Source organism: Miniopterus natalensis, chromosome 14 (genome assembly GCF_054644295.1).
Source record: "Miniopterus natalensis isolate mMinNat1 chromosome 14, mMinNat1.hap1, whole genome shotgun sequence".
Taxonomy (NCBI): Eukaryota; Metazoa; Chordata; class Mammalia; order Chiroptera; family Miniopteridae; genus Miniopterus; species Miniopterus natalensis.
The window spans coordinates 34,213,503-34,233,683 of NC_142094.1; the positions used below are offsets into that span (position 1 = coordinate 34,213,503).

General features: G+C 36.8%; 1 protein-coding gene across 1 annotated transcript in view; it reads right to left on the reverse strand.

Moving 5' to 3' along the window:
- Positions 1-238: 238 nt before the first annotated feature.
- ASAH2 (N-acylsphingosine amidohydrolase 2) overlaps positions 239-20,181 on the reverse strand; it is a 47,356-nt gene continuing 27,413 nt past the window's right edge. The window contains exons 12-20 of the mRNA XM_016220741.2: positions 18,886-19,001; positions 17,713-17,807; positions 17,114-17,153; positions 16,229-16,324; positions 13,524-13,619; positions 11,279-11,425; positions 5,121-5,180; positions 2,374-2,462; positions 239-573 (exon numbers count right to left, since the gene is read on the reverse strand). Of these exons, the coding sequence (XP_016076227.2) occupies positions 381-573; positions 2,374-2,462; positions 5,121-5,180; positions 11,279-11,425; positions 13,524-13,619; positions 16,229-16,324; positions 17,114-17,153; positions 17,713-17,807; positions 18,886-19,001 (932 nt within the window). The 3' untranslated portion in view covers positions 239-380. The remainder of the gene's footprint in view (positions 574-2,373; positions 2,463-5,120; positions 5,181-11,278; positions 11,426-13,523; positions 13,620-16,228; positions 16,325-17,113; positions 17,154-17,712; positions 17,808-18,885; positions 19,002-20,181) is intronic.

The window sequence follows — 20,181 nt, forward strand, 5'->3', positions numbered from 1 at the left end:
TAACATTCAATAACTCTATAAATAAATAGTTTAAACTTTGTTCACACATCTTCAAACACTCTTACTAACATTTCAGAGGTTTTATATTGGGGGAACTGTTGCTTCAAACAGCCACAAGTTCCCAAGGGGAATCATGCTGTAGACCATGAGGTACAAAAGTGCTAGAGCAAGGTAAATGGAACACACACATCACACACTTGCACGCACACACATGCGCGCGTGCGCACACACACACACACACACACACACACCTCTGTCCCATTAGCAGTAAACTCCAAACTGGGACAACTATAGAAGTCATCAGAACAGTATACTTCATATGAAATCAGTTATGTAATTTATACAGAGCAAAACTATTCTCTAAGTGCTGTGTCAACTTTTCACTTAATAGTTACAACTTCAAAACTGGACGAAGTACTTTCAAATGAAAGTATGATGGCGGGCTTGAGAAAGTCCTGCTTTCGATTGTGTCCAAAGTATCTTATTCTGTAGATCCCGGGCTGGGCAGTATCTGGAATATGCCATTGAACCGTTGCATTGCTATGACCCAGGAATCCCTTGTGCCAATAGAAACTGTTGGTAGGAAACAAACAAACAAACCCAATTTTACTCTTAAAAAATGTGTGGTTAGAAAAATATATGATTATTCATTAAATGAACATAAGTAAGGCACTAGTCTAGATATTCAGAGTATAGCAATGAACAAAACAGAGATAAATGCTTTCTTTCTAGAAGAGGACCTTTAAGGAAAAGCCACATGTAGAAATACCCTTGCTTGTTCCACCTTTCTAACTACGTAAACTCTATCTGTCCCAGAAGGCCTTACCTGATGCTCAAATGTCTCCTGCTTTAGAACTGATGCTTCTTTTCACACCTAGATTCATTTTTAAAAAATATATATCTAACGAGAATATGTGCCAGACTCTATTCTGAGGGTACAGTAGTGAGCAAGACAGACTTGGTCTAACATTTCTGTGTTTCTCAATGATAACAGAAAGGCAATAAGCAAGTATACCACAAATAATTTTAAAAGTGATATGTGAAATGAAAGTAAGACAGAGGGATGTCTAAAGAGGTATCACTGAAACAGAACCCTCTTAGAGGAAGAGGGGACAGAGAGTGCACAGTGTCTGAAGCGGGAATAACCTTGGTACAGCCAAGGAACAGAATTAGGGCATAGTAAACGGAAAGTGCGGTTGAGACGATAGAAACAGATGGTCAGATCACGGTGGTCCTTATAGACCATGACGCAGGGCTCAGATACTCCTCTAGATCCAGTGAGATACAATGGGTTAACTGACTGATATCCTCAGTTATGTAGAAAGTAAATCCTCTGGACACAAGGGGTGTGCTCGACATTGTGAGTAATAAGTAATAAGCCCGGTGCTCTCAATACACAGTGGATGTGTTGCTGCTGATGAACAAAGCAGAGAGCTATACATTATCTCAGTGTAGACTGCTATTCTGATTTGGGGCTTTTGGAAATCAGCCTTTTTCTATCTGTATAATCTTATGTTAACAATAAATATGTATTTATTATTTTTTTTAAGCCACCTCTACCCTGGAGTCCTAACGATCAGAGGAAAAAAGTATTCCCATATTTATGTATGGCTATCAAATCTCTATTTTCAGTTAAACATGTGAACCAAACCAAAATACAAATAAGCACTTAGTTTGAGGTGATCTGGATTAGAAACAAATTGCCAAAAATGTTGCCCACTTCCATGTCACTGTCCTATGGTGACATTTGTAAAATTGGGGACAGAAACATTTTTTATTTTAGACACATTTTTTAAATTTCAAAATATCTATTCAGCTCAGGCATTCAGTAACAAAGGCACAGCAATATGTCTCTGTGAAGACCATGAGCATATTTCTTTCTTACATTAGTCAATAAGACTTAAACAGTCAGGCTCCTGTGTTTAGTAATTCAAATGAAGAATCACTGACCACATATAAATACACAGTACATGTTGGGTATAGACGCTTTCTTTTTCCAGAAGGAATGTCAGGCTCCACAGAGTTACCTCATCACCTTTGCCCAGCACCCTTTTCAACCAATTTTCAAGAAGGCTAGACAGCTTTTAGGAGTAATATCTTTGACCACGGAAAAAAATAATTAACAGATGTTTATAAGAATGGAAGCCATAACCTCATTAGCACCTAATCTTACAGAAGCACACACCACAGTTCTGTAGAAAAACAGAATAAAAATGAAGTCTAATGAATCAACTAAATATGGCCAGACAGCTCCTTGGGAATTTGATATCATTAATATCAGGTATTGAGCCAGCCTTCCCATTTGTCTCCCCTACATTACTAATGAACTGTTTTCAAGACTTGAAAGACAAAATATTCAATAGACGTGCTCACCGAGTCTCCCAGGAGGCATCATTATGCACTATGTGCCAGGTGGCTGAAGTGTCCTCATATTTCTCCACAGTGAGGAAAGTCTGATGGGTCTGAAATGTAAGTCACATAACATTAGACACTGATCAGTCAAAGAAGGACCCTGTCTGTGAATATTCCCCTTGTTGACTTTGTGCTAACCTACCAATACCTTGGGTAAAAATGGATCAGACTTTCGCCCAACTTCTTAGGTGTTCCTTTTAACATTCTATGCAATATCTTCAGCATGTTAATTCATCCAGTCTATTAAAAACCACGATTTTTTTAGAAAATTGAATAAAGCATAATTTCAGAACTGATAGCAAATTTTGGAAATTAGGGCAGAGAGAGGCAGAATAAAACTTGAGATTTAAAAAAGGCGTAAGTTGAACCTCCTCATGACAGGTTTATTGACCCGCATTCCAAGAGTTTCCCTGGTCATCTCAAGATTTAGGAGGGAAAATGGGAAGGTCTCTTCATCTTTCCATCTCCTGGTATATGAATTATTAGTAAATATAGCTCCCCAAGTGAAAGAACTGAAAAGAATGCCTAAGTTCTCTTTGCCCTGGGGTGCTAAAAGAAATTCCTATCTTTTGTCATGGATTTCTAGAAATCTCATCATAAGCAAATTTTATTTTCCCATTGGAAAATTGCTATAATAATTTGCTTCAGACCAAGAATTCAGCTTCAAATAAAGCACAGATTTGAATAATATAACAAATTAAAGATACAAAAGCCATAAATCTCAATTTTACCAAAAAAAAAAACCCTTTACATCGTGGCCTTAAGGGCGTGGCTTGTATCTAATTCACCTTTATCCATCCCAGCCCATTGTACCTGCCATTTACAGGTCTTCAAATAAACTTCTGCTGAATGGATCACTTATTTACAGCTTGGCCAGAGGATTATTTCAGATTCTTTTCTAGTTACTCAACTGATGGACTATATTCAATAAGGAAGTTTTCATAACCATGGTGACTTGTAAAAAAAGCTACTTCTGGCCACTTAGAGTGGAGGAACTTGGGGAGCGGGAGGCTTTAGATGGGGTAGAGCACAGAGTGGGTCCTAGTTCCTAAGTCTAGAGTACAGATCAGAGAACACGTCTAGGCCACTGCATATGTGAATTATATGACTACCCTTTCCCCACCTCCTAACCTTAATCTCTTCCAGATACACATTAGTTAATATTTAATAAAAGTTACTTAATGTCTCTAGGCCACAGTAAAACAGGGATAATATAATGTAACTCATTGAATAGCAGTAAGGATTAAATTAGATTCATGTGATGATGTATGTAAAACACTTAGCCTAGTTCATGCAAATAGTAAGCATTCAGTAAACAGTGGTGAGGTTATGATTACTCCTACTAAGAGGTACTGGAAATTGTTTCACGCCAAATCCCAGAGCCTTCTTAGAAATTAATTTTATTCTCGCTGTAGTGCTTTAACCACTTTGTTTCTCTGCTTCTCCATGGCAGTAATGATGATAGTATTTCTCCACCCTAAGGATATCAAATGACAGCTACTTCTACAGTTTGACTACTACACTTTTTGCTATCCTCAGAAAAATAATGTTATGAACATATAAATATTCTGGCACAGTGTGAATGCCTAGAAAAATTATTCCAGACAGGTATCTGTTAATCACCCAAGCAGAACATTTTCCCCAGTGCCCTTTTGACAACAGCATATTGCCACAATTGTTATCACAGCGATAATAATATTTTAATGACAGAAGTGGGAAGGCTCGTTTGGAAGAAAGGTATTTGGGTTTATAAATGACAGTGGGACCTGGGAAAAACAGCGTATTGATAGAGTGTTTGCGACCTCAGCCACAGTAAAACACCTAACCTTGAAATCACTTTCATATACCCATTCCCTTTTTCCTCTGTATTTCTTTATCCTTTGAATTTTTACAACTAGAATGTATCTGGTCATTGCTTATGTACTTATAAGAACATTCTAAGGGAGTTGCAGAGAAGCAACATTACTTCACTGTATTAATAAATATATTACATATATACACTTTATCAAATATATACATACATATATGATAAAACAAAAAGCTATGAAATGATATGTAACCAACTATTAATGGTGATTACTTCTAAAAAGATTTATGAATAGAGGGGTCCTTTCACATTCTATCGTAAGCATTTCTATGCTATCTGCTTTTACATTAGACCTGTCATTTTTCAAGATTAAGAGATAGCTATCCTATTATGGCAAAGAGTAGGGAAATGGACCATGCAAGATAAAATAAAGTGCATGGGTCAGGGCTCCAAACCAGGAGTTTCCCACTCAGGGACTGATGATCATCCACAACAGTAGAGGTAGGACCAGAGGCAGCCATGCAGGAGGAGAGGAGCCAAACAGGGACCAGAAAAGAGGCACAGGAACCCTTCACTCTTGGCCTTTGATTATTCACCCAAATTGGAAAACATAAATGGGATTTTATTCAAATTTACATCTCCTCGAGAGGCAATGCGGCTCTCTATGCATTGTACTATATGTGGTCCTAAGTAGAGCCAGTGAAATGTTTCCTAGATGCTTTTTTTCCAGACTCAATTCACATTAACTCTTCCCACTGAAAATTTCCCCACACCTGCAAACTCAGATGAAAAGCAAATTGGAACATTTTGTCTTCCTGTTGTTAACCTCTAACAAGATATTCAAGTGAATGAAAGGCTAAAAGGTGAATTTAAATTTGTAAAAAGAGTCCTTGGTGCTTACCCGGTTTTCCGCTGAATTCTTTGGGTTAGCACCTACAAATGTAACTTCAGCAACTTCTCCCTGAAAATAAAAATTTATTTTATGAGTTCTAATAAAAGTATTTTTTGCTGTGCTCATATTTGGGCAATTATTTATGAAATATTCTGGGATTCTTGGTACCTGTATATATGTTATTCTATTTAACTAAATGAGTTATCTTCTGAGAATATTAGATACAATACAATGGACACTTGCAACAATGGACACAAGTAGTTGTGGTCAGCAAATTACTCCAGAACTTTTGGCCAATGAATTTTCTTTGGGTAGACTCATATATCAATGAAGATGCAGAGCTATATGGTCATATTGGTGACAACACATTGAAATGTCTTCTTCAGCCTTTGATAGTTCCTTACACCTCCCTCCCACACACACATAGAAGGGCTAAATTAAACAGGAGCTGTCAAAATTTTCCATGGATGACTTATTATGGCACTTACACATATAAGATACAAGGTGGAGTGACAGGGTGTGTATTTACCTTACCTTATACATCAATAAAGGTACTTTTAAAATAACAAACAAATACGTGTGCTCCCATCACTTCACCGTGGTAAATAAGACTTTTACAGGTAAGTTTCTACCCACTCTTTCCCCTGAAGCCCTCTGCTCTCTATACACCCCAGAAGTGGTATGTCTTGATGGGTATAGTGAACTCCTACTCATTCTCCATGACCTAGCTCACATTAAGAACACTTTTAATAAAATCTTTCCATGAATTCAGAATCAATATTGGCCATCTGAACAGGGATGTGCTGCTCAATTATTTACTTTACTATTCACTCCCTGAATTACTGTCATCAATTTATTTTATCTCCTTTTATTCCTTTTCACTAGTGAGATTACCAAATTAGCCAGTCTTATCAACAGTTAGCAAAATGTGCCAACAACCATCAATTAGAATCTCCTGCAAAAATCACTGTATCACTTATACAGAGCAATCAGCCCTGCAGCCAGTATCATGGTTTACAGTATTTAAAAATTAAGCTTTGTATCTGGTATCTGGTTAGCCAAGTTGTCATAATCCATAAAAGTATTTTTTCCTTGAGTTTTTTTCCTACATTCACAATTCCCTATTTACTCACTCATTCTGACAATGAGAAACAGCTCCACTACAGAGCCAACATGCCAATTCAAAAGGAAGCGCCCCAGAACAGGCACTTCTGGCATGACCAAGTGGAGGTCAATATGTCCTCTCCCCAAAAGCAACTATAAGTAGTTAGGTAGGTAGGTAGATAGACAGACTGACTGACTGACTAACTTTCAAAAATAAGCATTTTGGGAACTTTGATAACCAAAAACTGAAAAATATTCATTCATTAAAACATTAAACTTAAGGAAAGAAGAACACAAGTCTTTGGTGTTCTTAACAGGGTTTTTCCCACCCTCTGTGGCACTATAATTCAACCAGAGTGGGGAAGGCCATGAAATCAACAGCTTTCCTGCTGCCGCCCAAAGGAACTCACTTGATTTGGAACATAGCCATTTAAAGTGGTGATCTCAGTGGAACATAAACACTGAGGGTTGATGGTTAAGCTAGACTGGTGGACCTGTCAGGGGTTTAATAGTGTTTGGGGGAGGTGAGATAACCATAGTGTTCTTAATAAGCCCTCCTGTCCTGGATAGACCATAGGCTATGAGCATTCACAGCAGAGACCACAGTGGGCACAAAACCACCCACACATCCCTGGCCAATGGAGTCTGTGCATAGATATAGAGGAAACATAAGAGAGCCCAATGGAAATTAAAATCTGGGAAAACTGGAAAATGGCCTGAAGTTTGAATACACACACCAGCCCACACAGATCTATCAACAGAGATTGAAATTCTTACTCTGTGAGGTATCTAAGCAAAAACTCTGACTATTAACTTAACATTAAGTGATGTAATCATAGTGTCAACACCATGAGCCAGACTTAAAAGCAAAACAAAGAATAAAAAATAAAAAGTAAATCTGAGCAAAGATATCAGCAGCCACACACTGCAAGAGAGACAGACTTTACTAATTTAGTGAAGTTTTAAATGAGCAAACAAACAAAACAGTAATTCTTTAATAGAGAGGTAAAGTTAGAGTTGTTACAATATATCAAAAAAATCTAGTATTCAACAAAATATTATGAGGTGTACATACAAGAAAGTTATCATCCATACTAAGAGGAAAAAGCAGAAATCAAAACTCTCTCTCTCTGTGACCCAGATGTTGGATTTAGCAGACATGATGTCAAAGCAGCTGTTAAAAAATGTTCTAAGAACTCATACAAATCATGTTTAAAGAATTAAATGAAAGTATGATGATAATGGCTTAACAAATAGAGAGCCTCAATGAAGAGAATTGAAAAAAAAAGACAATTGGAAATTCTGGAGTTGAAAATCATAACAATGATATGAGAAATCACTACAGAGACTTAATATCAAATGTGAGATGATAGAAGAAAGGATAGGTGAACTAGAATGTATCAATATAAATCACCCTGTCTGAAAAATAGAGAGAAAATAAGGTTAAAGAAAAATTTACAGAGCCTTATAAATACGTGGAACAACATCAACAAAACCAAACTTCACAAAACAGAAGCCCTAGAATTACAGAAAAGGGGAAAAAAGACAAATATTTTTAAAGAAATAATGGCTGAAAAACTTCCCAAATTTGGCGAACATTATTACCTTACAGATCCAAGGGATGAAACAAATCCCAAGAAGGATAATCACAAACTATTTAACAATTAGACACACTGTAGCAAACTTGTGACAGACATAGACAAAAAGAAAAATCTTGAAAGCAGCAAAAGAAAAATGATTCATTGGTTTCAGGGAGGGATACTGTACTAAGATTAACAATTGGTTTCTTATTAGAGAATGAAGGACAGAAAACAATAGGGTAACATATTTAAAGTGCTAAAAGAAAAAACACTCTCAACCAAGAATGTAGCATAGCCCTGGCCAGTGTGGCTCATTTGGTTGAGCATCGCCCCATGCATAGAAAGGTTGCTGGTTCGATTCCTAGTCAGGGCACATGTCTGGTTGCAGTTGCAGGTTCAGTCCCCAGTGGGGGCATGCAGGAGGCAGCCAATTGATTTTCTGCTCTCACATAGATGTTTCTCTCTCTCTCCCCCTCTCCCTTCTACTCTTAAAAAAAAAAAAAAAAAAAAAATCAATAAAAATATTTTTTAAAAAGAATGCAGCATAACTATTTTTCAAAGATAAAGTAAAAAGTTTGGCCGATGTGGCTCAGCAGTTGAGTATTGACCTATGATCCAGGAGATTGCAGTTCAATTCCCTGCCAGGGCACATGCCCAGTTTGTAGGCTCAATCGCCAGTAGGGGGCGTGCAGGAGGCAGCTGATCAATAACTCTCTCATCACTGATGTTTTTCTCTCTCTCCCTCTTCCTTCCTCTCTCTGAAATCAATAAAGACAATTTTTTTTAAAAAAATAAAGAAAAAATAGAGGCATGTCAGGTAAAGGCTGAAAGAATTTCTTGTTAGCAAACTGTCTTACAAAAAAATACTAAAGGAAGTCCCCTAGGCTGAAAGGAAATGATGCTACATGTTAATTCAAATTCTTAGAAGAAATAAAGAGCACTAGAACTGGTCAATAATTGGGTAAATAAATAATATTATAAAAAGATAATTTTCCATATCTTTTCTTATTTAAAAGGCATAAGATTATATAAAACAATAATTGTAGCACTGTATTAGTGCATTTTCATATAGATATATGTGATAATATCACAAAGGATGGGAAAAGAAAAAGAGATATATTGGACCAATCTTATATATATTTTTGGAATTAAGTTAGGATTATATTGAAGTAGGTTGTGATTAGTAAAATGCATATTATAGATCTGAGAAACAATACGGTACTATATATATTTGGTCTCTGTCCCCATTTCTTGGCACACAGCTCCTAAAACCTTTGGAAATCTCTGAAGTGATATACCTGTTTGTATGCTAATGAGACGACTTGTGGCTGAGGGCTTCTGGATAAGGGCTAGTTGTTGGGGGAACCAACCATGTGATTAGAGGGTTGGAACTTTCCACTTCAACCCACTGAACTCCTGGGAGGGGAAAGGGGCTGGAGGTAAGTGAGTGACTAATGGCCAATAAATTAATCAATTATGCCTACATAATCAAGTCTCGGTAAAAAAAAAAAAAAAAGCTAATTACAGGGTTCAGAGAGCTTCCAGGTTGGTGAATGCATGAATATGTTGGAGAGTGGCATGCTTGAAGAGGACATGAATGCTATGTGTTCCTTCACCTTGCCCTATGTATCTTCTATCTGGCTGTCCCTGAATTGCATCCTTTTATAATAAACTGGTAATCTAGTAAGCAAGCCATTTTCCTGAGTTCTGTGAGCCATTCTAGCAAATTACTGCACCCAAAGAGGAGGTAGTGAAAATCTCCAATTTGTAGCCAGTCAGTCAGAAGCACCGGTGACAACCTGAATTTGCCACTGCTGTCTGAAGTGGTGGGGGAGGGGTGCAGTCTTGTGAGACTGAGCTCTTAACCTGAGGAGTCTGCACCAGTCCTAAGTAGATAGTGTCAGGATTGATTTGCATTGTAGGACACCAAGTTGGTATTCACAGAGAATTGGATAATTGCTTGGTGTGGGGGAAATCTCCACGAATCTGCTGTCAGGAGTATTGAGAGTAGAATGTTGAGAAGAGAAACAGTTCTTTTTTCTTAAGTCCCTAAAACAACTACTAGGAAAATAGCTAAATATATATGGTAAAAAAAAAAAAAAATCAACAGAGGAAAAAACAGTATACTAAAACAGAAAAATAACCTAAGCTTCCACCTTAAGAAATGAGAAAAAGAATAAAATAAAATCAAAGCTGGCAGAAGGAAGGATAAGAAGCCCAAGAGGAAAATCAATGACACAGAAAACTAAAAAGCAATAGATGAAATCAATGAAGCTAAAGTTCTTTGAAGACACAAATTACCAAGTTCAGGACAAAAGAGGAGACATCATTACTGAACCTACAGAAATTAAAAGAGTTATAAGGGAATATTATAAACAGCTTTATCCCAACAAACTTATATGAAAGGGGCAAATCCCCCCAAAGATGCAAATCCTTAGAAAGATACAGGTACCTAAAGACAATAGAAAATCTGAATAGGCCTATACCAACTAAAGAAAATGAATTAGTAAATTAAAATGTTGTCATAAAGAGAAGCCCAGGTCCATATGGCTTTGCTGATAAATCTCATCAAATATTTAAAGAAATGATACCAATCTTCTGCACACAATTTTAGAAAATACAGGAGGGAACACTTCCTCACTCATCCCTTGAGACGAATGTTACCCTGATACCAAAGGCAGACAAAGACCGCACATTCAAAGAGTCTGCAAACATCCCTCATGGAGATGAGTACAAAACTTTTTTGTAGAATATTACCAAACCAAATTCAACAACATATAAAAATGACCATATACCATAACTAATGAATATTTACTTAATATCTGAAAGTCAACTAATGCAATACACCATATTAGTAGAATGAAAGGCAAAAGGCACATGATCATCTCAGAAGACAGAGAAAAGCATCTGAAAAAATCCAACACCCATTCTTCACAAAACGTCTCAACACACTAGGAATAGAAGGAAACTTACAGATGCCCTTTACCTTAAAAACAAAAATTACACCTCATGACTGAACACTTTTGCTCCGAGGATTAGAAACAAGACAAGGATGTCCAGTGTTACAACATCTATTCAACATTGTTTTTCTTAGCAAAGTTGAAAGACATTATATATAAATTGAAGGACAATTAATATAAAATAGTAATGGTACGAATCCTGATTCATTTCTATCCTCGATTTAAGAGACAACTTTTCTGAACTCCAATGAATGATTCCATGGCCATTCATTGAAAAAGAAAAAGAATAATTGGTATTTTAGAAACTCAATTTTACAAAATTACCACCTGAAAAATAATTATTTCCCCATTGTCATATTTGCAGTGCCTCTCCAGAGATTAACACAATTACTAAAATTATCGTTGCTAACAGCTGATAACCTACAGCATCATTAGAGGTTATTAACATCTTCCCACCCCACCCCCACCCATCTCCAAACACAAGCTTCTCTGGAGCATTCCAATATCCCTTTGTGAATCTTACCACTCTGTATATAGGATTCAACGGCTGCAGGACATCCCCAAAATTCTTGCCTATTGGTGCTCTATCCACAATATTAGGAATTAATGGGATTATCAGTTCTTTGAAAAATGGAGGCTCCGGGCCTCTGCTCAGATTGGCTACTGTGTCCTAGAACAGAGAACATTTGCTTAAGGAGCGCACAATATAGAATCAAAGACCCCTTCCCAAGTTCCTCACCCCGCAGAAAGCCTTCATTAAAGGAATCCCTCTCTCCTTCCCTCTCACCCTCCCTCCCTCCTTTTCTCTCTCTCCCTCCAAGAGCTAACTAACTTAACAAAATGTGAGCTTAAATGTGCATAATTTAACTTCTGTCAATAGAAGAAAGTTTTGGTCATAGGCAACACTTTTGCTCCCCTAGGCAGTGTGTTCAGTGACCAGAGTAAAAGCTTGGAAGGATGTTGCATAGCTTCAGGTTCTAGGACAGCCATTTTTTAAATGTGCGACTGAACAGGAGCCTAACACATGATAAGCCTTCATAACATGACACTGTAATTATTCTTTTAATTTTTAAAACATGGTGAGCCTCTCTTATCCAGAATCAGTACCAAGGTTTTAGTCCCTGAATCCTCCTCTGTGCTGATTAAAGAATATAATAAATATATTTTTAATTTAAAAGTTAAGATCAGCCTATATCCTGACTGGTTTAATCTGTGTTTTCCAAAAATTTGCCACCTTTAATAATGTCATCAAAATCCTAACCTCAAATTTTAAATAGCCTTCATATGTATTTAATGTACTTTCATAATCACTTCATATATTTAATCTTTACAATAGCCATATAACCTATTGTCATTCCCATTTTACAAGTGAGAATATAGGCTTGGAGATACTCAGTAGTTTTTCAAGATCACATAACTAGTGTTAGATACATAACTATAAAATTGACCGTGAAGCAAATTTCCACGAAATGATTCACACTTTTCTTCCTAAATATCACTATAAAATTTGAAGAATTTATTTCTATGGGAAGAGCTATAGACTGTGATAACAATGCAAGTTAAAACAGTGGTTCTCTCTAGGGATGGGTTATAAGATTATACTTTTTTATATAATCTGAATATTCTGTGATGAATATTCACAGCATATTTATAGCTTCTGTGATGATAAATAAAATAGTCCTACTTTGAAAAGTATCAAAGCTAAAATTAAGAACATTATGTAAAACAATAACCGGGTAATTAAACTATATCCTAATACCTTGTATTGGAACTTCAAACACACAATAAGCAACTAATTAGGTGGAAGCATATGAAATTGCCAATATTCAACTACAGAAACAGTAATTTCATTGGTTTCAATTTAATATACCCAAGCTCGTTCTTTGAAAGGCCTTTATTGTCTTTGCTGTGCCATAATTGTTTCATAGCCTTACTGAGGCTCGTATGGTATTATACAATGGTCTGTTTCTTATTATAACTCTTTATGCTGCTTGTTGACTAATAATTTCACACCAGAGTACATCTTCATAAACAACTGTTTTCAAAGAAACAATTTCCACGAGTGGAGTTCCTTTAGGTAAACTTGCTCCAGTGTGCACATTTTGGGTAGCTATGATGCATATGTGTAGTCCCAGGCACTGTTGTACTTCATCAAATCTAAGACTGTTGACTATAACAACTATTTTATTTTTGAACCTCCAGGAAAGTGAAATCATGCTACCAACTATAATTGTAAGATTCCTCTGATTGGAAGATGCATCCCAATTTCAGAGATGTTATAACATGGAAAATGGGCATCTCAGAACTGATGACCGGCTCAGCCCTTCAAGTGCTGGCTGCGACTAGAGAATGCTGGTTCACGCCTGGTTCTAGTTATGACAAGCCTGGTCACTTATCATCTCTGAACCTATTTCTCATCTGAAAAATGGGGGAAAAGTCATACTTCCATACTTCACACGATGATTATGAAGATAATGAGATCATATATATGAAAAAAGCTACCACCACTAAAAGGTATTTACTGGGAGGTGGGTGGAGGGGGGGCAAAGTGGGGGATATCTGTAATCCTCTCGACAATAAAATAAATTTTTTAAAAAGGCATTTACTGAATCTAAATTTACTATCTCATTTCTTAGGAATGCTTCATAGCTACATATATATATTTAACATAAAGTTTTTAAAAATGGAACACTCACAGCTAAGCTTTCTATTTTGCTTCCCTCTATATCTCCCCACCCCTGAGAAACACGCGTACAAATTTTTATTACCGTAGCGATGGCCTTAGCAAGGCCTCTGTAGAGCTGGATGTAAGCAGACAGCGTGTGTGGTCCATAAATTGTAGATGCTGCCTCGTACCGTTGAACCTGCAGGAAAGGCAGGGACATGTGGTAACGTCCTGCGTATCTCATCCATTTACAGAGGTGTTACACCTTAAGTGAGGGGTGGTGCTCAGACATCACGTGTAATTCAAACTAGCATAATTCAAGATTAATTATGGCAAAGGAGGGTGGGCATTTTTATTTACCAGCTAAAGTACATGGCTCCCATCAACTGCTTGTTAAAGACAGTGGCTTATATCATTTGGCCTGTCAGTCCATTTAACCCAAAAGCGGGTACTAGCTCCTGAGCTTATGTCTATTCTAAGTACTTGTAATATAAATTTTTCCCCCAAGGAGTACAACAGGAGAAAAATATGAAGAAAAATGAGTCTTAGTAACTCCTGGATAAATTGGGTGATAATGGTACTACCTGGAAAAAAATGTAATCCATCATAGATTATAAAATAGAACCAAATACATCTCTTTTTACCTGAGCTCCAAGCCTTTGGTTGCTTCCCAGGAACCTCAAATTCATTGAATCTAAAATGAAATTCATCCCTCCGAATACACCAGCTTTCCCTGCGAGGTTCTCCATCTCAGGGAATGCCAGCCTCCCTGCCCCCATGCCGGGACCAGCTGGCCGCCGTCAGGTTCCTCTCCCCGCTCTTCCTACCTCCTACGAGTCTCCAAGTCATTGTTCCTTAAGACCTCCTGACCTCTTTCATTTTCCTCTGTCTCCACTGCTTTTTACCTTCCCTCTCACCCCAGTCATAACTACAGCTTCTGAACCAGTTCTGTCTCTACTCTTGCCCTTCAAATTCATTTTCTGCACTGCCGTCCTCGTGACCTTTCTAAATCACAAATTGATCAGACGCTCCTTTCTTTGAATTCTACTGCAGTTCCCTGAAGCCTTCCTTAGTGAGTCAAAGCTCTGCAGCGGAGCATAAAATACTTTTCAACTATCCCCGCCCCTGTTTCACCACCTTCATCACGCTTATTCCACGGAACTCAACTAATGAAGGCCTCTTAAATGTACTAAGTCTGCCCTCTGGACCTTTGCATATGGAGCTCTCTCAACAGGAAACACCTTCCCTAACTTTTATGTGCCTAATTAGACCTTTCTCATTCTCAAGAACTCAGACAGGTGTTACATCTTCCAAAAAATCCACCAGTCCCCATGCTCAAACACTTAGTCTAGATTGATGCTCTTTCTTTTTTTTTTATACCACTTTGTGGATCCCTTTCACAGAATTTTAATCTTGTTTTCTTCTGTTTTTTCTAGACCATCAATTCTAGTGATCTTGAGGACAGGGGCAGATTCCTATTCATTGCTATGCCCAGATAGTGGCTAGTACGGTATGTCACAACACATATTTGTGAAATGAATGAGTGAATAAATAAATTAACAAATCAATACTAATCCTTGCAGGAGCATATCCCTGAAACGGGAGACAAGCTTGTAGGGGTTCCTAACCTTACGTGTGCCATGAACTCCTTTGACCATCTGTTAAGGTCTATGGACCCCTCTCAGATTAATATTTCTAAATGCATAAAATAAAATGCATGAGTTGACAAAGGAAACTGATTAGATTGATCAAACAATAATAAACCAATTTTGTGATAGAGTAATGTTTGTGCTTATTTATTGAATAACAAGATCTAGTAGCAGATTTAATAACTACTGTGATTTTAAAATAGGGATGAGAGTAAAAGCTATTCCCAGATCTGAAATATTTGTGTGTGGCATGAAAGATATTTGTGGTTCCTATTGGTGACGAAGTCAGAGATACTGCTAATAGTACTGTCATTTGTCACCTACATTCATAATTGGAAGAAATGCTAAATAATAAATAGTTACAGATAAATAAAAATGAATTAAAAAAATTATTCCCATCCAAGTTTACCCCACTTAGGAACCTTTATTCAACAAGATTTCCTTTCCTAAAGATAGAGATCTTTAATAAAGTCAACAGAGGGCTCAGAGCAGATTCCACTGCTGGTAACACTGAACATTGCCAAGGGGTAGACTACATGCCTGGATATGGACTGCAGATATATTAGGGAGCACTAATTGTAGGACTCTAAAATGTTCTTTGTTTTTAATTACTATTGTTAAAAACTTTTGGGTTATTTTCTGTACTACTTATAAGCAAAGAAACACCTCCATCCAGCAGCATCTCCTAAATTCTCTGAGACTCTGTTCCTTAATCTACACTGTGAATATAATAATATCCTGCTCCAGGGCTTATTGTGAGGATTAGTTAAGATCACATTTGCAAGGTGTTTAGCTAGTGCATTCAATAAACTTTAGTGGGAGTCTTCCCAGGTTCTACAGAAGCTCAAGGCACTGGAAGCATCACGGACAGAGTCAGGAATGTTGTATGCCACAACCCAGACTTACAACCAGTGCTCCGGACAAAATAACTTGTTTCAGAAAAAGTGAAAGTCAGTGAGACTAGATTTCTAATTTGAACTTGTAAATGGTAAACTTGAAACTACCAAATACAACCTCCAGCTTATCATTCTCTTATCTGTCCTAAAAAAAGTCATCTCTCAAAAACATGATCCAGTGAGTCTAGAAAGAAACCTGCATTTAATACAATAGTCTTGGCCAGGGTATATTTCACTTAAATGATAAAAACTTTTTACTTTACCTGGTATTCTTCATAAGTGGTGATGTAATGTGTGTATACATTGCATAGACCCGAAATAACAACAGTCATATTCTGCATCCCATAAGTTGCAAACTCCTGGGAGGGTGGGAGAGGTAGAGCCCAGTAAATTACTCTTCATCTTAAAGTATATTATAATCCCAGTTACACTTAACATACAATCATGGGTATGAACCATTAGTGTAAGATGTCTCTCTTAACAATATTCTTCCTAGTGATCAAAACTGCCTGGGAATGCAGAAGCATCCAAGAGTCCTTGATGAAAGTTAGAGCCAGAACTCTGCACTAGAGCTGAACAAGTCAATAAGTCTATAACCATCTTCATGATTGCACTTGCAGGTGTACAACCTTCTTATTACTAAAATAAAGACATTTTATCAATTTCCTGAAAAGTATAATGGGAGGTTACTAGCTAAAGACAGTAGTTATTCCCAGGCCCAAGTAATAAAACATTTGTTGACTATGTCATCTTAGAACTATTTACAACACTTCCTGAATATAAAGAAAATCATAATTATAGACAAAATACATAATTCTCGGCATGTGTTAGATTTTATTTAGATAAGACTTTAAGATACTAAGGTACTCAGGGGTGATTTACTATCTAATCCATAAAACCATTGTTAATTATTAACACACAAATACCAATAAAATGTTTTTAACATGACTATAATTCCCTTATATATTTTTGAATTTGTTCTTGTGCCACCAATATTTCATATTTACCTCTAGCCATTACTTTCAAGAAGTGTAAAACTCTAATTATTTTATCAAAGATTAATTTAAAAGGTATTAGATCATATGGCTAGGGGTTCTTTTCTCTTCACCAAATATAAATGCATAGATGTTATCTCATTTTTAACTTACTGCTTTAATTGCCTCCCGAAGTCTTCGTCCAGACATGGTCCTGAGTGAAGAAAACAGAGTTATCTAAGTGTTTTCCTATTTAGAAGGTATGCAAAGTATGCAGGATGGCTTGGAGTAAAAGTCAGAACGTTACCCTGGCTCATCCCCCAATCGTAAAGCATGTAGAAACTCAATGACAAAGCAAAGCTAAAGTGGAGCTTTTTTCCTCACTGTCAGTACAGAATCGTCTGCCCACGATAAGTGATTCCAACAGAAACACATATACAATCATTACATTTTTCTTAAAGTTGCAACTTTTTTTTAACCCTCACAGGAGGATATGTTTTTATTAATTTTTAGAGAGAGAGGAAACGGGGGAGAGAGAAAGAGGGAGAGAGGGAGAGAGAGAGAGGGAGAGAGAGAGAAAGAGGGTGGGGGGGAGAGAAACATTGATTGTTTCTCTCGACCAGGGATCAAACACACAACCTAGGTATATGTCCAGACTGGGAATCGAACCCACAACCTTTTGGTGTACAGGACTACACTCCAATCAATTGAGCCATCCTGCCAGGGCACAATAATTACATTTTAAAACTACAAAACAAAAAAGAAGAACTTACGTAAGTTCCCCAGGGATGGCAGTTATGGCCAAGGACCCAAGAGTAATAATCTGGACATCAACGATATCTGGGTGCCAGGGATGAGGTTTTGACAGCTAGGAACCCAAAACATGAACACCGCATTAGGAATATTATTCTTTCCACAGTCAAGAGACATGTGATGATCACAGAGGTTTCTTTATTAAAGGATTTAAAATGTCTCCAGCTGCTTTGGTGTCTTATCCTACCATCATAGATTGTCTTTCCAATTCATGGTGTAACATTAAATATTCTATCTAGTCATAACATGCGAATCTCAAAGGCCAAGGCCCCGTTAACCTGGACTTGTTTTCTCACCAGTGAAGTTCTTGGTGGATTTCTCATTGTGGAATCACAATGTGTAACAGCTAACCAAGGATTCTGCTAGTGGACTGTGGTGGCCATCCTTATACAAAGTAAATACGTAATTCCATCATTTGGAATAGCTTAACCAAATAATCCCTCCTTTTATTCTAATAGCACTTTAAACGTTCAGTTACCAAGTCTTGCCTTTCCAACTTTTCTCCAAGAGCATCTACCCTTTTCCATAGTCAAATTAGTGTAGACTCTTTCCCTCTATCCCTTCCCTTCCCTCTCTTTCCTCTTCCTGAAGCACGTTAATTGAATATTAGGGAAAAACTCTCTGTAAAATTTTTCTCTACATCAACAGTTCGTATTATAAACACTGGCATCACATTTTGACATTTAGAATGTGGAAATTCATGTTCCAAAGGAGTATTCAAAGAATATCGCTTTAGTCTAATAACATTGCCTGAACCGTGAGAAAATTGAGACTTGAACATGTTCTTTTCATAAGGAACTAGGTTGTTTTTCTCTGCAGAGAATTCTGTGTGAACGCCTGTTCTGGAAGTAACATAAGTGAAACTTAAATAAGATAAATGTTATTCTTACTCTTCCTTTTCCAGCGTTCTAATTGTTTCAGTTATTTATCATAAATTTGAAGTTAAAATAGTTAATAATCATACCCCTTATTTTTAGACTCAGAGCATCCATGCAGCTGATATTAAATATTTTGATGTAGGAACATCTGAATAAGACCTCCCATGCCAATAGAGTTATACCATTCATATCCGACAAGTCATACATTTAAGAAAGCAATACGCTAATTTCACCATGATAACGAAAATGCTTTACCTCTCCAGTGTGAACAAGGACTGGCTTTGGTTTATGACATTCTTTGATTTCTTCAGATGGTTTGCCCAAGAGCTGATCCCGAAGAGAGTCCCAAAATGGATCCGATACCGTTGTCCCTGTTAGGAATGTTTTCATTAATATGATTCCAACCCTCTGAAAGACATCATCATTTTGACAACTATTGTACACAATGCTTTTAGGAGTTTCAGAGATTTTATTAAGGTTGTTATTTAATGACAACCCTGGCTCATCCCCCAATCGTAAAGCATGTCTAAATAGTAGAAGCAGCAAAATCCCCCGTGCATCCTAGAATAGGAGCCATTATTAGCTACATCTTCAGTGTGGTTAATAGAGTAAAAGAATATATTTTGCTCAATGTCCTTAAAGTTTTGTTTCTATTGTTCTTCCTCTTCCACATTTCAAATAAAAACAATATGATATAATTAACTGTAGATTTTCCATTGTGAAAACTAAAAATGACATTTCCAGCTTGAAGTACCAGTGGTTTGGCTTGTGGTCCCTGAAAGAGCCTCTCTTGATCCCCAGTTAGTTATCTACACACACACACACACACACACACACACACACACACACACAATCAGTAAAAAAACAAAAACCTAGCCTAAAATCCATAGTCTGGAGGGAAATTATGTTAACTACAAAACCTATAAACTTAAATCTATAATCCATTAGCAAAATACAATAAAAGAGCATCCAAAGTGCATAAACCAAAACTGACAGAAATGAAAGGAGAGATAATCAGCAATAACAGTTTGAACTTCAATAATCCACTGTCAGTAGCAAATGGAACAACTAGTTAGAAGATCAACAGGGAAATAGAAAACTTGAACGACACTAGAAGCCAATTAGACCTAACAGATCCCTACAGATCACTCTATCCAACAACAACATAATATACATTCTTCTCAAGTGCATATGAAACATTATCCAGGAGAGACCATATGCTGGCCATAAAACTAAGCTCAGGAAGTTTTAAAGCAGATAAATAATACAAAGTATGTTTTCTAACCACAGTGTAATGAAATTAGAAATAAATAACAGAAGAAAATTTGGGAAACTCACAATATATGGTAATTAAACAACGTAATCATAAATAGCAAATGACCAAAGAAGAAATCAGAAGAAAATATAAAAACACAAATATTAACAGATCTGAAGGGAGAAATAGAGAATACAATAATAGTAGGGATCTTCTTACCTCACTTTTAAAAAATTTTTTTATTTATTGATTTTAGAGAGAGAGTGCGAGGAAGGAAGAAAAAGAGAGAAACACTG